General features: G+C 38.8%; 1 protein-coding gene across 1 annotated transcript; it reads left to right on the top strand.

Annotated features, from left to right (window-relative positions):
- Window positions 1-3032: 3032 nt before the first annotated feature.
- LOC134813270 (ATP-dependent DNA helicase DDX11-like) lies at window positions 3033-5599 on the top strand. The gene is made up of 3 exons (XM_063820959.1): window positions 3033-3067; window positions 3963-5220; window positions 5585-5599. The coding sequence occupies exons 1-3, from the start codon at window positions 3033-3035 to the stop codon at window positions 5597-5599; spliced, it is 1308 nt and encodes a 435-aa protein (XP_063677029.1).
- The last annotated feature ends 13354 nt before the right edge of the window (window positions 5600-18953 follow it).

Raw genomic sequence — 18953 nt, 5'->3', positions numbered from 1 at the left:
TGGTGAATAAGCCAACCTCCATCAATGACTAGTGGGATCGTGAAGCTGCAAGATTTAAGTGTAGATTGGTTTATGTTTTTGAGGTAGCTACCAAGAGCAGCCTTATTAGATTTCCTCATCATCTGATATTGATCAAATAAGCTCATCGGCACCACAGTTAACTCGTATGTTAGGCATTCCTCTATTGAAGTCTCTCTATCAGCAACCAAGACTAGACGGTTAAAACACTTCAACGGATCGACTGCAACGCTTTTATTATTCACTTTAACCTGCTTTCTTAGTTGTGTCAAGTTCTTTGCTTTACCTTTGATACTTATCTTATCGATGAATGTCAACCCATCTAGCTCACGTTGAAGGACAGCCCCGGCCCAACGGCCTAACATTCCTCGGGATTCACCTCATCGTTCCCAGACTGTGATATAAGACCTGTCGAAAAAGATATTAACTTAGTCTTATCTTCGGATTCTGTAAAGTCGACAGTAACTTTAAACCAAGTTAATAATTTTCCAAATACATCACAGTTTTTCTTGATTGATGACTTGGTAAGATCTGAGTGGATGGCAGCTTTAGTTGGTACTCCTCGCTCCGATGAATTAGCTAATGAATCTCCAAAAGACTGATTTATTAAAGCCATCTGATTCAGGGTGGCCACCCATAACTTGTGAGCGGACTCACGATTACGCATCCTTCCACTTGTTAATCCACCACTAGATTTAGCTGCCCTCATAAGACTCTGCTCTATGGAGAGGTCAGTCCACACCCCGGCCCACTCGTGGTCGTTGTAACAAACCGTGTGAAGCCCAGTTACTTTAAAGGTCTTTAAAAGCGCCCCATACTTGACTTTAAAAATAGCATCCTGCTCCAAATACAGTCTTAAAGCTTTTGCATACTGTCCCCTCCCAGCTGCTGCGAAGTAGGGCAGCATCAAAGCTACTGCTGATAAATGCATATTGTAGTCGTGCAACCTCTATGCTCTTATGAAGTCCTTTACTAGTGTTATCATGTTGTGGTAAGTAACCCATAGAGCTGCTGTTCTACTGTTGGAAAACAGGTTCTTTAGAAGCAGAGTTATTTTCTCTGATAGATCCTGAATAGATTTAGTCTTAAAGTTAACACCTAGATTTTCGTTCACACATTTGTTGATGTAACCTTCAAAGTCAACTAGTTCATCGTTGTAAACTTCTTCCTCTATAATGAAACAACAAATAGCGGCGTCGATCAGAAAGTGGGCTCTCAACGCTTTATAGTAAGATCCTCCATCCGATATATATGCGTGACGTCTCCAGGATACACGAGTTTGATGAGCTCCTCTAAACCCGAGTCTGCCATTATATAGCCTATGCAGCCAAGAAAACTCTTGAGAGTGTGGAAGCCCCCAACCCTGACCACAATAGGCATCACAGTTTCCAGTACTATTCGGGTGGCCTTAATCCACAATGGCAAATCGAATGTGATTATCATCGGCTCACTGTAGGATAACTTAAGACATTCAACCAGAGTAGTATGTACCGTCGAATAGCTGTCTGGGGGTTGGTCAATAATCTGAAGAAATTCTACATCAGACCTTTTGTTGAGGTTAGGCCGATGTAGCGACTTCATTAATCCTTTCCAGTTAACCGGCTGAAATTCTGGATTAGTTCCCCGATTTATCAACCAAGACACGTAGAATGCAGCATTGAATCCCCTTGACTACGGCTGGAAATTGGCTCCTGGTGGCACTTACGAACCAGTTGCAACAAAAGCTATAATTGCTCCAGAGTCTATTTTGAACCTTATATGTTGTAACTGTTCTGTCGATGTGGAACAGGCCTGTTTGACTTTCAGATGTTCATGTAGGAAATATGGCTTCAATTGTTTGCCAGCTTGTGGACGATGCCATGGTATGAACTGCACAAACATTAGACATGATGAACCTGAAGAACAAGCGAATTTTGATTAATATTAACAGCTGTGTATTAATAATTGTCATGGTATTTACTGAGAATACACATTTTAGATTAACTGTATTTGTTATTTGTAGATGAGTTTTGAAATAGATTTGAAATAAGCGTTAAAAATAATTTGGTGTATTTTTTTTCGAAATTTCAATAAAATTGAGAAAAATTTCGAAAAATTCCATTTATTTCGAAAAATAAAGCCCCAATCGTTCTGAAACTATCATTCGCTTGCCATAATGTGGCCATTGCGGTCATTTTGCACCCCCTATGGAGATCTCAAGACCTTCGGGAGCCGAATAACCAATATTAGGGGTGGGGCGTATGGGTTCCTGGAGAAAAATGACTATAAAAATTTTTGCCCAAAAGTTTCAGCTGGACGGTTTTTTTTGGTGGTTCCTGGGACTATGGACAACACATTCCTGTAGACAAACCTTTGTTACGAATTTGTTCACAGATTGACCCATAAACAGCAATTCTTGCCCTAACTAAAACCAATGCTTGTTGTTATTAGTTACCTGGTTGTGGTCTGTAGTAATCAGATGCTGAGTCGTCGGAATGGAACTTTATCTTTGTCACGTCTCTGTTCCAGTACGTGCTCCAGTCACCGTCACTACACGTTGAGAGCAGAGTGTTGAGCACCTCCACATCGTTACAGTGTATCACTAGTCTAACACCTGCAGTTCTGGTTAGAGTGATACGCCACACCTTGTCAGTAGGAGAGGGGGGATTGACAGGGAGGTTAGGCCTGGATGTGCTGCACCAGTCGAGCCAGTAGTTTAGAGTAGATCTGAAGTAGAGGTCGACTGCTCCTGCTCTCTCTCCCCCAGCTGAGTAGAAGAACACTCTCACCTCATCGCCACTCCCCAGCACACTATTAGTTTTAATTTCTAAAGGTGTCGACTCAAAATCCCACTCTATTTCCACCTCACGTTCGACTGGTAACCAACCTGTTAATTGTATGTTTAACTCATGACTACTGAGCAACGATTAATGAATATCATGAATTTAAAGAAGAGGTGTTCTAGCAAAATTGTAAAGGACTTGTAAGAATGTCGCCCATAGTTTATTCTCAGAATTTAAGGGCCCGACCATACCATGACTGTTATCACCATGACTGTTGTCATGGTGCGGTTAGATGTAATGACCATATAATGTACGTAGTGTGTTTATAGGGCGTGCCAAGGATACGTGACATCTCCTCAGGCACGTCGCGCTCGTCTTTTCAAAAGCCGTACCTAGCTAATAATCCGTGCCTGACGTGATTGCAGGCACAGTCGATTCAGTACTCGTGCCAACTGTCATGGATAACGTGACGTCACGATTACCTAAGGTCTATATTTTGCGTGACATTGGCAGTGCAGAGTGCAAAGATAGTACTATAGTACAGACAGATCCGTCTGAAAAAATCGATCTACTGACACAAGAAGCTTCCAAAGGATCACCTTGTGGTAAATTCAAAGATAATACTTTCAACACTTCTACTGGATAAACTTCACCTCATTGGACACACTACCTACAGCTCTTATCCCGAAGTACACTAAGTATCAGCCCGAAAGCAGCTCAAAAAGATTTCTACTGAGTTTGATTGATGTAGTAAACCTAAATTCGTTACAATTTGCAGGCCGTGAATGAATGGGAAAAACGAGCGATTGATTACATTCCCGGTATCATTTTGCATAAATTTGAGAACGGTAACTTAAATGTATCTACTTCCTTTGTGTCTGGAAAAAGAAGATACGGTCGATGGTCCAATCTACCCAATTTTTGGTTTTGGTAAAAAATATTTAATACTTTATTATCTCATTTCACCGGGTTTAAGTGGTACTATTTCTATTTTCTATAACGATAAATTATTGATATATTTTTGATCAATGATAAGTAAAATAGCAGCTATCTCAGTTTATAAACGAAATAAAGAAGTCCCCCTACTCTTCAGTAAAGGTCACAATCCTGGGCTCACGTACTAATCTCTGTATCAACCCCTCCGTAAGTCAGCTCAAATCAAACAATCTCACTCCGTCGAAGCAGTTCAGCTCGCAAAAAGAGCGATGACGACGAAAATAAGGACGACGAAAAGAAGAAGAAGAAAAAAGGGAAGTGCGAGTTCTACTCGTCGCAGAACGTTCGAGATTACTCCTCGCACATCCTGTCTGAGGTACAGGACATAGAGGGGCTGGTGGGTGGAGCTAAGGAAGCGGAGACTTGTCCGTATTATTCTACTCGGGCAGCTGTTCCGGAAGCGGAGGTGGTCATGTTGCCGTATAACATGATACTACACGGGGATCAGAGGAAATCTCTTAATATTAGGCTTAAAGATTCTGTGGTTATAATTGACGAAGCGCATAATCTGATAGAAACGATAAATGAAATTCACTCTATAACGATACATGAAAAGGATTGTATTACTACTCATCGCAAACTTGCTGTATACCTCCGAAAGGTAAAAGCTAGGTTGAAGCCGATCAATCTCCTACACTGCAAGCAAGTTATACACTGTGTCAGTCTATTGGCATCATCTTTCAAGAAGATTCATTTTCAGAAGGCACCTAGAACTTATCTTCTTACTATCGGTGACTTTCAGACGAAATCCGACTTAGCGGATATAAACCTCTTCGATCTAGTAAAGTACATCCGTGAGAGTCACCTAGCTCAAAAAGTCCAGGGTTACGAGGATGACGTCATCAAACCAACAACTGACGTCACAATTCACTCTACATCTGTCCTTGTGGAGATTTCATCATTATTCACGGCTCTAACAAACGCTGACTCTGCGGGACGCGTCCTCGTGGTCTGTGAAGCTGAAGGTTCCTTTGTCCGTTATATCTCTCTGAACAGCGAAGACCCCTTCTTACCCCTCCTCCGGGAGTGCAGATCTGTTGTGCTGGCTGGTGGGACCATGGAACCTGTGGGTGAAGTGCAGCAGCAGCTCCTCGCTTCCTCTTCACGTGACGTCACCTTGTTCAGCTGTGGTCACGTTATTCCTCCGCAGAACCTTCTCCCGATAACACTCTCCCACGGCAAAGATATGGAGCTGGACTTCTCATTTGAAGGAAGGAAGAAGCCGGGAACGTTCCAAGAAGTGGGGAACATTCTCTTGGACCTTTGCCAGGTTGTCCCTGGAGGCTTGGTCTGCTTCTTCCCTTCCTATAAAAGTTTGACGGACTGCAAATCGATCTTCCAAAAGTCCGGACATGTTGATAAGATCTCCAAGATTAAGACGTTATTCTGTGATGAAGCTGGAAGCAAGAACTCGGACGGCATCTTGGAACAGTACTCAAAGAGGGTTAGGAGTGCTAAATGTGCTTCGGGTGCTACAAATACCTACTGGTTAGTGAATAATGAATATTATGTGCTAGATTCGCTGTTGTTTTAACTATATCGTGTATGTTCATTTGGCGAAATCAGTAACTATCTAAAGTTATCTTGATTTTAGTATGTTTTATACTACCTTCCTTCCAAACTCCGTCACTTTTAGCCCCTTTCCATATTTTAGTCAGGGGAAAAGCACCATATTCCGTCGAGAAATCCTTTTGAACACTTAGTGCCTCAAAAATTGATACTTTCATCCCTAACTATTTACCACATACCTCATTCTAAACTGATTACCCTCTTTAATTTCGTGTTGTCTCATATGCTTTAATTAACAGGAGTTAATTGATTAGATTGATGCTCAAAAATCAGCTAAAACAAACTGAAAGTTCATCTCTAATTGTGATAAATTTACCCGTAACCTTGCCTGGTAGCTTTTGTTTAAGCCCCTCCCCAAGAAGTCATCATTTGTGACAACTCCCTTAATAATAGGAGTATGAATTTAAAATAAATATTTAAGAAGTGCTTTGTGAAGGGTACCGCGACAATTGACCCCCGGTCAATTGTCGTGGGGGGGGTCAATTGTCGCCCACCCTTGTGAAGTTAAGCACATTTATTATTGGCAATGTTTTCCCCATTGGAAATGCTGCCAGTAGTCCAACCTTCTAAGCCTATAATACCTACTTAATGTAGTATGTACTAATAATCTCAATAAATTTGTATGTGTGTCTGTCTGTCTGGACTGAGCGATTTCATACTTTCGCACCGTTTTAACTACGGACATTTAATGCGTTTTTAAAAACATAATAGGCGGGTGTTACACTAGTAGCTAAATAACCTACTTAGTTTTGTACATAGTGGAGATTTGTCATCGGGGACTATCTGCCCGTCTCGGCAGGTGGCGTCTCTTCCCCCTAGATTCACGTGATGCTTCACACACTTTAAACTTATTGCCGTGCTGTCTGGAACTGGTAGTGAGGATTCTGTCTCAACCTTTAACCAATCTGAAGGCAGAGCCACGCAGCAAGTTCGCTTTGCTGAGCTCCAATCCTGCTCCTCTTTCAGTTCATAGCCGGCTGGGATGAAGAAACAGTTTTTCTTACTCTGCTCCCAATTTAAGGGGGACCGATTAACTGCTACACATCTGAAAAGGTTGTATTTAAAACCTTGTCAGCTTATTTCCATTATCAGTGAAATCAATTTAAAGATAAAAAATAATGATGTATCCAAATTCGATTAAAAACATACAATTAAACTGCGGACATTAACTTACCCTTTCTTAGCCAAGCAAGCATCAAAGCACTCCTGATCAGAAGTGTAGGGGATAGATCCCAAATTTCCTGTAGAAGGTGGATCCGACCTCCTGTCAGTTGCAAAAGCTCCAAAACACGATTCACCTGAAAAATGATTATGTGGTCACCTTACTTTTCTAAAAGTTGTTGCAAATATGTATTCTGCTGAATGGTAGCATGTTCAAGGTTGTTAGTCTTTCAGTGCACCAATTACAACAGGTCTTGAGTCTATAAACATTCTCAGTTTGAGAGTATCTGTTAAATCTCAATAAAGTTCAAACCTGAAGTAAGACACCTGTGAAGCATTGTCATTAACAATATTGCAATTGCATTTCTGAATAGTATGGGTTATCTTGAGCTTCGGGCGTACAATTTTAACAGCAGGAAATGTTAAAATAACTTGTCAACTTGTACACTCTATAAAACTGCTATGTAGATTGAAACAAATTGAATTAAAATATTCATTCTGTCACATAGATGCGGGGTAAAAGCATCTCTACGGTAAACACAACATCATATCATCAAAGAAAGTTTAACCCCTTACTCTTAGTCTCACAAACGTGCACTCTGTTTATAATTCTTAGCCCCAGAGTGGGGACGGGGGAGAGACCGTTGGAGGGATGGTATTGTCCACTAAGCCAAACCATCCTCATTCCTCTTAGCCGAGTAATCATCAGCTCAAGCAGCACGTTGTTTGCCCGGTGCCTGCGCCAGAGGGACCCCGTTTGAAGTTGGTAATGGAGCGGACGTTGCCTCCATATAGAGCACGTGCCTTACGAGAACGTGCCTTACGTGCCTTACGTGCCTTACGTGCCTTACGTGCCTCACGTGCCAAGGGTCGACCGAGTCTTCGGCCTCGGTTTTACCGAGGAATAGCGATTTTTCCTCGGCCAACAAAATGAAACCTCGGTTGTCCTCGGCCTCGGTTTTATCAAAGCAAAATTTCCTCGCCCTCGGTCTCGGTCGCAAATCCTGCCCTCGGCCTCGGTCGACCCTTAATTATTTCTTTTAAATAATTATGGACTATACCAAGGAACAAGGTTAAAGTTGCTGTTCAATAAGTGGCTAAATGGATCGTTACTGGAGAGCGATTTTGGCTAAGTATTAGCACTATGTTTTGAGGCAACCTTAGATAGTATCTTGGATGGTAACACGACGTAATAAAACGAAGAAAGAGTCCTACCAGACATCTTGATGGAACTACTACGACAGAGACAACAAAGACCCCGTTGAAGATTTGGTAACATAATCAAATATCTGTTGTTTTAAGACAACTCTATCACTCACAACCTTAAAATTCAATCTTGCGGCTTCATCATAACATTACAAAATCATATTACGAGTCATCCAGTCATTTCACTTATGTGTCAGTTCATATCAATCATTATAAGATGCTACTCCTGATTATTTTGGTAACCTATCCTCCAACACCACTAACTGCTGCTTAGATATCATAATTCATATCTTTCTTTACACATTTTAACACATTTATTTTAAATATCTCTGAAGTTTGAACCACCTTTCCTGAGAACCCGCTCTGGGAATACAAACTCAGATTTACTCGTGCAGATTCAATTTTAAAGGCACATGGTAACACATTCATACATATATTTGTATATTTGTTCAATATTCCAGCATTGTTTTAAAACAACTCTTTTGCTCACAATTTTAAGTTCCAATATTGCGGCTTCATCATGTTATTACATTATCACAATTAGTGTCATCCAGTCAACCAGTAATTGAACTTATGTGTCAGTTCATATCAATCATCAATCATCATAAGATGCTACTCCAGGATAACTTGATAACTTATCCTCCAGCACCATTTGATGCATAATTTTTGGAATTACTCATATCTGTATATTCATATTTTCACACAGCATTCTTATTATCCATAAAACATCTATCAAAGGAACTCTCTTTGGGAATACAGGTACGTATCTTTAATTTATTGTGCAGATTCACACTGTGCTATCTTAAGATGCATTCATTCTCACAGCGTACTTTCATTTCATACATTCTTTCGATCCATTTCCATCTTTTACAAGGCTATATAAGTTTTTCATTCGCCGTATTGCTCACCTTCCAGCACCAGTTTATATAACTTATACTGCAGATATTCCTGTTTCATATGTTCATGTCCACCGTTTCATTGCACCAGAGCCTAATATTTTGGGCTTCTTCATAAATTGGATACCGGCCAAATTGCCCGCCAACTTTTTACCTGCGAACTTTTTACCTGCCACACAACCCCATCATAGCGTTTATCTTAATAATTGATTTCTACTTGGGAATTTACCTCACAGATTTCCTACGGCCTGAATCATTTAAGCGTTTAATTACTCACCAAGGAGAACTTATTACAATCGCGGCAGTTAAACCTCAACTCTTGCACAGCTTAGCCCCACCATTTAGCCCTTTAATTATTCCTTACATCTATTTCTTTTACTAAACAACTCCAATCATTTATTTTATTATCGTCCCCTCTCCTGCAATCTCTCACCTTCCTGTATCACCTGCTTATAATCACGTGGGCCGCCTCCTGTTCTCCGTTTCTGTATGAAATGCTACCCTATACTCGTTAAAACACACTAGCCCATATATTACACGCTTTAGAAATTATCATTACAAGACAACATGAACCCCAAAACTTTGATCATAACATATGGACAGAACTCAGTGCCAGGACAACATGAACCCCAAAACTTTGATCATAACATATGGACAGAACTGAACAAGAACACAAACTAATTCAAAGACTGAGGAAACAGTAGGACTCCCAGGACAACCCAGGAATCAACAACTCAGTCACCATCGGGCATCGCTCAATAATTGGTTTGGTATCACGTTACATACTTTTTTTCGTTTCTTTTTTTTCTTTATTTATTAATTTTTTTTCTTCCTTTTTCTCTTTTAAACCATTCCAGTACATTGTGCAGAAAGTTGGAGATTTACAATTTTGGTAGTATGCAAGGAGTCCAATCCGATATCGATCGTAAAGAATAAAAATACTCTAGCACAATTGTAACTGCAGTTTTACAGAACACCAAATGCTTAATGAACACTATTGCAGGTACCACCCGTATTCACACTCAAAAATGAGTTTTGTCAGTTTCCGATACGAGATTTGGACGGGTACTACAAAAAACAAACAAACAAACAAACAAGTAAAATAGCAGCTCATGTACGTCACGTAGCTTACCACAGAGAGATAGCGAGATGATTTGTAGGAATATTAACTTCGTTTCAAGATTCCGCATGTCTGCCATTCTACATTGCTAGAAAAATCGATGTTTAAACGAAATATCAACAACTGAAGATTGAGGAAAGTACATAATAGAAGTTTACTAATTAACTCACCAGCGTGCTATCACGTGACTTAAAATAAATTTTAAATGAATTTGTGGATTTGCAGCCGAATGAAATGGTTTTATAAACCCTAATCCTATCCAGCAACCATGACCCCGAAGCTGATCACTATGACCGTAATTCGTATTTTACAAGCCTGTCGTGTGACCAAAACAGTTTTTGCCGATGACTTTTCGGGCAAGCGTTTCAACCCTATATTTATAGCAGGTAATTCGGAATCAGCGTCCAAAATACATCGAACGAAGCTTATACATTTGTACTATTGACATTTTACATACTTTCATGGCCGGGCTCTTTCCTAAACGTTTCAAATATCATAGTCGAGTGATAACTAGCAGAAAGCCCATTATCTACACCATTCTGCCCTCCTCTAAATAAGCGGGTCTACAATCACCATTTTGCGATTAATTTTGCGATTAAATAATTTTAATATTATACCTTTCTAGAGGCAAACATCATATTATACGATATAGAGACAACAAAAAGTTGCATTCAAAAGAAAAAATGGTTCGGCTCTATCACAAATTTCAGTCGAGATGGTGGTGTCAGCAAAATGATGATAACAAAGAGAAATAAACAGTCTCGTAGTCGTACATACATCATCATTCTGATGTATCACTATTACTCTATTATATCTACTATTGCAAACATAGCAGTATTTAAACACGATCAATAATAGATCTAAAGATAGTCATAGGTATTTTAGAGTTCTGATGAAAATTAAGCCAAATAGGGATAGTGATTAATCTCTATGCGCTCGAATTATATCACCTTAGGATTCAAATGAGTGGCGTAACGGAGGGCGCCGCTGACCCCGCTGTGCCGGGGGGGGGGGGGGATCTTAGGGGGGGGTGCCAAATTCATTGATGTTAAATACCTTAGTTCCCAAAAATTTGTGTGCCATTATATTGAGCACAATTTATTTGAGCCCGAAAAATTTGGGCAGAAAATTTGAACTCATTTGGGCGACCGAAAATTTGGGCACAAATTCTTCGAAAAATGAACGATTTTCCACTAAAATTTCAGTTAGATATTTGCCTTAGTTCATTATTATTCTTTATTATTCCAGTCATTTTGCTTTCTTATAGCCTGACCAGTGTCCAGTTCTTTGAGAAAATCCTTCTTCCCCACATAGAATCAGTTCGAGCCTCCATCAACAACCCTGAGCAGAAAGCGCCACTGATATCAGATGTGTTTCGGGCCCAACACACACAGACACTAAAAGATCTGATGACAGCCAACAACTGCATCCTACAGAAAGTTCCCGCTAATATGACCCATCATCTACAGCCCCTGGACATATCTATCAATGGACTGGCTAAGAAATTCATGCGCAATAAGTACGAATATTGGTACGCGAAAAACATAGTGTGTCAGCTCAATGGAGGAGTTTCATCAGACAATGTGAAAATTGATACCCGCTTGACAGTGATCCGTGAAGTACACGCTCGTTGGATCAACGAACTTTTTGTATATTTAAAAGGGAGGCCAGATGACATAAGGAAAGGCTTTGAGAAGTCGGGTATAACTGATGCTTGTAGATCAGACTTTACGGTGGATGATAATCCATTTGCAGATCTTGTTTAAATCTCTAGCTATCCGTACCTCTAGCCATTTGTTTTATTAGTAGCTGTTAGCTATTCCAGTTATTTCTATTCATTTAAAATATAAGCCTTTTTACTTGGTCAAGCCATGAATGACAGATTAGAAAACTAAAATTTCAAATATTATTTCACTTGGATATGAAGAAAAAGCCATCTTTCTTAGATAGATTTCAGGGCCACAGGCCAAATGCCAAAAGTTTGGTTAGCAAAAAATTTAGCAGACGGAAAAGATTTATGCAATTAATTTGGTCTGCAAAAAATTTGGGCGAGAGGCCCGCTCAAATTTTTTGTCGCCCAAATTTTTGGGAATTAAGGTACGCCGAAAAACCGGTCGAAAATACCTTAGTTCCCAAAAATTTGTGTGCCATTATATTGAGCACAATTTATTTGAGCCCGAAAAATTTGGGCAGAAAATTTGAACTCATTTGGGCGACCGAAAATTTGGGCACAAATTCTTCGAAAAATGAACGATTTTCCACTAAAATTTCAGTTAGATATTTGCCTTAGTTCATTATTATTCTTTATTATTCCAGTCATTTTGCTTTCTTATAGCCTGACCAGTGTCCAGTTCTTTGAGAAAATCCTTCTTCCCCACATAGAATCAGTTCGAGCCTCCATCAACAACCCTGAGCAGAAAGCGCCACTGATATCAGATGTGTTTCGGGCCCAACACACACAGACACTAAAAGATCTGATGACAGCCAACAACTGCATCCTACAGAAAGTTCCCGCTAATATGACCCATCATCTACAGCCCCTGGACATATCTATCAATGGACTGGCTAAGAAATTCATGCGCAATAAGTACGAATATTGGTACGCGAAAAACATAGTGTGTCAGCTCAATGGAGGAGTTTCATCAGACAATGTGAAAATTGATACCCGCTTGACAGTGATCCGTGAAGTACACGCTCGTTGGATCAACGAACTTTTTGTATATTTAAAAGGGAGGCCAGATGACATAAGGAAAGGCTTTGAGAAGTCGGGTATAACTGATGCTTGTAGATCAGACTTTACGGTGGATGATAATCCATTTGCAGATCTTGTTTAAATCTCTAGCTATCCGTACCTCTAGCCATTTGTTTTATTAGTAGCTGTTAGCTATTCCAGTTATTTCTATTCATTTAAAATATAAGCCTTTTTACTTGGTCAAGCCATGAATGACAGATTAGAAAACTAAAATTTCAAATATTATTTCACTTGGATATGAAGAAAAAGCCATCTTTCTATAGATTTCAGGGCCACAGGCCAAATGCCAAAAGTTTGGTTAGCAAAAAATTTAGCAGACGGAAAAGATTTATGCAATTAATTTGGTCTGCAAAAATTGGGCGAAGGCTTTTAGAAAAAGTTTGAGTTATATTTTGTCCGAATACGCAATATGCCGTACGTTTACTAGTAGGCACCGTACTTAACATCCTTGGCCAAATTGTCGTTGAAAATGTGGGATACATTTTCAAAAATTAACTGAATACTAGCAAAAATGCGTGTTTTGCTCTAAGAAATCCTTTTTTAGGATTTTTACGGACGAATCCTCTAAAATCACCAATTTGATTCAATTTTAGGGAGAGCTATCAACCTGACAGGAAGGGGCATCAACAGTGTGGCGCTTTTCGGCGCCAACAGGCAACGTTACAACACTGATTACAAAGTGCACGACCCTCATTTCCTGAATTTAGTATGATTGGTTAAACTAATGGCAAATAAGACTGTCATGACTTTAGCAAAACGTGGCTTTGGACGAGGAGTTTACTCATCGTATCTATTTGAATTTGCGGACGAGTGTCCGTGTCAGTGCGTGGACAAAAACGAATTTAAAAACCAATGATATTAAAAGTTAAAATTTGGGCGAGAGGCCCGCTCAAATTTTTTGTCGCCCAAATTTTTGGGAATTAAGGTACGCCGTTTGTCTAAATTCTAAGACATAACGTGAAAATACGGCCCATTTTGCATTTTTAGAAAAAAAAGTTTGATGTTATATTTTGTCCGAATACGCACGTATGCCGTACGTTTATAAGATACGCTACGTACTTAACATCCTTGGCCAAATTGTCGTTTGAATGTGGGATAATTTTGAAAAACTTAACTGAAGTACTAGCAAAACTGCGTGTTTTGCTCTAGAAACTCACTTTTTTAGAGATTTTTACCGGCGTATCCTCTAAAATCACCTAATTTGTTCAATTTTAGGGAGAGGCGTCAGAAGGGAAGGGGCATCAACAGTGGGCGCTTTTTCGGCGCCAACAGGCAACGTTACGCCACTGATTCAAGTGCGACCTATTCCTGTAATTTAGTATATTGTGTTAACTAAGGACAAATAAGACTGTCATGACTTTGCAACGTGGCTTTGGACGGGATGGTACTCAATGTGATCTTTTGCATTTTGCGGCGAGGTGGTGCAGTGGGGAAAAAGAGAAAACACATTATATTACAAATGTTTTAAATTGGCTTGCTTAAAAGTTGAAGACTGACAGCTCATAAAAACCATACTCAATGCGAATGAGTGGTAAAGCTTCTAGAATTTTCTATCAAAAAACAGAGCGACCAGTAGGCATAATGGCATCATCCTGCTCGCTGCGCTTTGGTATTCGTTCTCAAAGTTATCAATGCGAGCGATTTAGTAGGAGCGCTCACCAGCAGCAGCAGTTGGAGACATTAGGACGCGTTAGACCAAATATCAGTTTTTAGACCAAAATCAGTTGTTATCGATTTTACCCGAGGGAAAACGTCCGCGGTAAATTTAGATTTCCAGAGAGCGGGAGTTAAAACCAAACGTCAGGCACAACTCTAACTCTATAAGAGAACTCTGGCCAGGTATGTGTCCTGACATTGGGAGAGGGACAAATCTTAATATGCTAAACTAATGGTAAGCACCCATTAAAATATGATAAACTATGCTCATCCACATGGGACTCCTTGTCTAACGGACGGTTAACTTTAAGAGCTGCTTTACTCAGAAACTTGGTACCTTGAATTATTGAAGTGGTGGAATTGTCGGCCCAGTCTACTAGACGCAGCTTACTGTACTAAGTTCTGGTGATCCTGTAGAATTGCAGGTCACTCTATAATATGCAGAGACCACAGTCCAAACGGTATATATCTAACTATGGTCCAGTTATGAGGGTTACTTTGATTGTTGATTGGGATTGGCCAAAAAGTGCTAACCAATGTTAACGGAATAGAAATGTAATGCACAATAATTATGTAAGTTGTGAAATTTCTGAAATCCTACGCACCTAATATTATTTATTCATTATCTTTTCTTAATCTTATTATTGTAAGAAAAGATAATGAAAAATGATAATATCCCTACAATTATACGTGCTTATTGTAATGTAAATGCAAATAATTTGAACATCAAGATTCTAACGAGCCAGGTAGTAAAGACAGGAAAGGTGTGCAACGCGAGATTCGTCGAATTATTTTATGTTATACTAATTTTGTGTTATATCCTTGTAGCCCAATGCGATTGTTTAACTTTAAGTTTATGAAGAATTATGTAATTACAGATAGTGTCATTTCCTTGTAGCCCAATGCAAATGTTTAACTTTAAGATTTATGAAGAGTTATGTAATTACAGAGAGTAGCAGAGAATTTTTGCGTGTGGCTCGAAAACACAATTATTAGCAATTTTAAACGGGAAAAACGTCCGCGGTAAATCTAGATTTGCAGAAATCAGGAGTTATAACCAAAGGTGAGGCACAACTCTAAAATAACTCCGGCCAGTTCTGGGTCCTGGCATAGGGTGAGGGACGTCATGATAAAATCTTGATATGCTAAAATGAATGTTATAGTAAGTGCCAATTAAATTAGGATAAACTCTGTTCATTAACATGGGACTCCGTGTTGACAGTTTAGAGCTTATGTACTAAGCAACGTAATATCTCCAGGATTTAAATTAAATGCCCATTAAAATAGGATAAACTATGCTCATCCACATGGGATTCCTTGTCTAAACGTTGACCGTTTAGAACTGATTTACATTGCCAACTTGAAGATTTTTCCGAAAGTGGTTGGTTTCGGGCTGGGGCATTGGGAGAGCAGAGAGGGACAAATCTTAATATGCTAAACTAATGGTAAGCACCCATTAAAATATGATAAACTATGCTCATCCACATGGGACTCCTTGTCTAACGGACGGTTAACTTTAAGAGCTGCTTTACTAAGAAACTTGGTACCTTGAATTATTGAAGTGGTGGAATTGTCGGCCCAGTCTACTAGACGCAGCTTACTGTACTCAATCCTAGATATGGAAGATAATTCTGTCCTTTAAGAGTTCTGGTGATCCTGTAGAATTGCAGGTCACTCTATAATATGCAGAGACCACAGTCCAAACGGTATATATCTAACTATGGTCCAGTTATGAGGGTTACTTTGATTGTTGATTGGGATTGGCCAAAAAGTGCTAACCAATGTTAACGGAATAGAAATGTAATGCACAATAATTATGTAAGTTGTGAAATTTCTGAAATCCTACGTACCTAATATTATTTATTCATTATCTTTTCTTAATCTTATTATTGTAAGAAAAGATAATGAAAAAATGATAATATCCCTACAATTATACGTGCTTATAGTTATTGTAAGAAAATCTTAATTTCTCTTTTAAAGTAAAAGCAAATAATTTGAACATCAAGATTCTAACGAGCCAGGTAGTAAAGACAGGAAAAGTGTGCAACGCGAGATTCGTCGAATTATTATATGTTATACTCATTTTGTGTCATTTCCCTTTAGCCCAATGCGACTGTTTAACTTTAAGTTTATGAAGAATTATGTAATTACAGATAGTGTCATTTCCTTGTAGCCCAATGCAAATGTTTAACTTTAAGATTTATGAAGAGTTATGTAATTACAGAGAGTAGCAGAGAATTTTTGCGTGTGGCTCAAAAACACAATTATTAGACCAAAAATAAGTTTTTGGCCACATTAACGAACACCGATTCAACAATAAAACAACATTAAGACAACAATAAAACAACATTAAGACAACAATAAGACAACATTAAATGTAGGGTTATGTAGGGTTATGAATGTTGTCAATGGACTCTCTCGGCTCCACTCTATAATGCTAAACTTATGGGTATGGGTTTGTCAACATTTAACCTAAGACTTCTGGTGATGACCACGTAATTTCATTGTGAAATTACGTGAAAATAGTGAAATAATAGTGAAATAATAGTGAAATAATAGTAAAATTATAGTGAAATAATAGTGAAATAATAGTAAAATTATAGTGAAATAATAGTAAAATGATAGTGAAATGATAGTGAAATAATAGTGCCACTTGTTCTGGGGTGTTCTCCTGGCTTCTTCCAACGCTTACATCCAATACGCTTAGAGAGCATTTCAACATTACATCTTTTGTATAGCCTATCATTGCTGATCATCCCTTTTGGCTACTTGATGTTCAAGATTCTCCTTAGGTGTCGCCGGTGAAGTGTATCGATTAAGTTATATTTGGTGAGCATAATCTGCTCGTGAAATGCAGCAGAAAGTAATTCATTTCCGGTGCTTTCAAGGCGACTGTAGAAATCTATAACAAGTTTTCAGGCTTCATAGCTTTAGAAGTATTTTGCGTGTGTCTTTATTATACTTACAGTTTATTATACTTACAGTTTTCACTTCTAGTATAAAAATAATGACTAATGATTTATGTTCTGAGTATGTTGTGAATCATATCACCTAAATTCAATCATAGGGGTAGTTCACCGGCCTATTCTGATGTTGCTCTATTTAAAAATTCAGTCGGACTTTGAACCCGTAATTTTTTAATAACCATGCAACAATTTTTTAATAACCATATAACCGGAATTCAAAAAAACGGTATTCTTGGCATTGCTGCAATGGTGAAAAAAAATTTCATTTTCTTGTTTTTTTCTTGAATCAATGATGGAGCAATGTGTTTCCGCTCAAAAATGTGTTTCCGCACTAAAATATGTTTCCGCAGTCCGCACTTTAAAATCCTACTAAAAGAGCAGATTGGGAGATAACAGTTCCCAGAAACTCATCATAATAATATTGCTATAATCGACTGTTGAGCACTTTGCGCCAGGATCGTTATATATTACGTTATTGGTATGTTATACAATTTTAAAACTGTCAATACTACTATAATAGTATATTTTAATGTTGCCATGGGGTGGCAAGTCCCCAAACATCGTGGTCCGGTAGTTTCATTGCGTCTTAATATAAGAACAATTTGATATCATGAATAGGATGTTGATACATTGAAACGTAGAACAATACCCAGCCATATCTTGGCATCTCGCCAACCGTTGTCATCCCGCGCATAATTCATTCTACTGCGTTACATTTCAACATATGTTTTTATTTTGATATGTTAGGACTGGATTAAGATAAAAACAAAGGGCCTCAGGCCTGCCATGATTTCAAATTATTTCCACCAGTATCTGTGCGCATTATTCTGCGGCCTCTACGTGTCGTCATCTCGCATAACGTAAGAACAGGTGCTGGGCATGTGCAAATTTGCAGTTTTCCAGACATTGATTGGGTTAATATATACTAACAAGTAATTTTGGGATTAAAGGGTTAGTTCAAGCTCAAAATTTGCTTGTAATTATTAATACAATAGTTCCTGTTAGCAGAGCGAAACTGGTATATGAATGTGCCAATAATGTGGTAATAATTTGCACTTTAATTTATTTACTGATGGTCCCATAATTTGCAAAGCTTTTCTCAATATGTATTACTTATAAGCTTATATAACTACAAAGTATTACTACAAAGTATGATAACCGTCTCAACCGGGTAGAATAAGGAAAATATTCCAGATAAGGAAAATAAACCAAAAATTTACAGCTACGGTCGCTCCCCTGACTCTTGTTACTTGATTGGTCTGATCGGCGGCACGTGACAAAATACTCGATGGTGATTGGTCTGATCGGCGGCACGTGACAAAATACTCGATGGTGATTGGTCTGATCGGCGGCACGTGACAAAATAATCGATGGTGATTGGTCTGATCGGCGGCACGTGACAAAATACTCGATGGTGATTGGTCTGATCGGCGGCACGTGACAAAATACTCGTTGGTGATTGGTCTGATCGGCGGCACGTGACAAAATACTCGTTGGTGATTGGTCTGATCGGCGGCACGTGACAAAATAATCGATGGTGACTGGTCACTCGATGATGAACCACAAATCGGCCCGTTCAGATCATAATTTAATTGTGATTTTTGGATTGTTGGTTTCTTAGTGGTTCTTAGTCGACGATTGCCTTGATATTTTCTTTCAGTTTGTCTATCCCACAACTCTTCTTGAACCCTTTAAGTTATAAGTTATAAGTTGAACTTCAGGATCAAAATATTGACCGTATTACTATTAGTAAAACATGCATTTAAGATGTAAGGAAGATATTTGGTTCTGAAACCAAGTTATATTCTTGACTTCTTGCGTTGTTGCTCTAAAACGTCTGCAATTGTTCCC

The sequence above is a fragment of the Bolinopsis microptera genome, chromosome 3, assembly GCF_026151205.1.
Source record: "Bolinopsis microptera isolate Bmic1 chromosome 3, MBARI_Bmic_1.0, whole genome shotgun sequence".
NCBI classification, from domain to species: Eukaryota; Metazoa; Ctenophora; class Tentaculata; order Lobata; family Bolinopsidae; genus Bolinopsis; species Bolinopsis microptera.
This window is presented reverse-complemented; position numbering and strand designations above follow the sequence as displayed.

Coding starts and splice junctions, on each gene's coding strand:
- LOC134813270 (XM_063820959.1), top strand. CDS start 3,033: ATGACTGTTATCACCATGACTGTTGTCATGGTGCG. Junction 3,068..3,962: donor ATGACTGTTGTCATGGTGCG/GTTAGATGTAAT, acceptor ACTCCGTCGAAG/CAGTTCAGCTCGCAAAAAGA.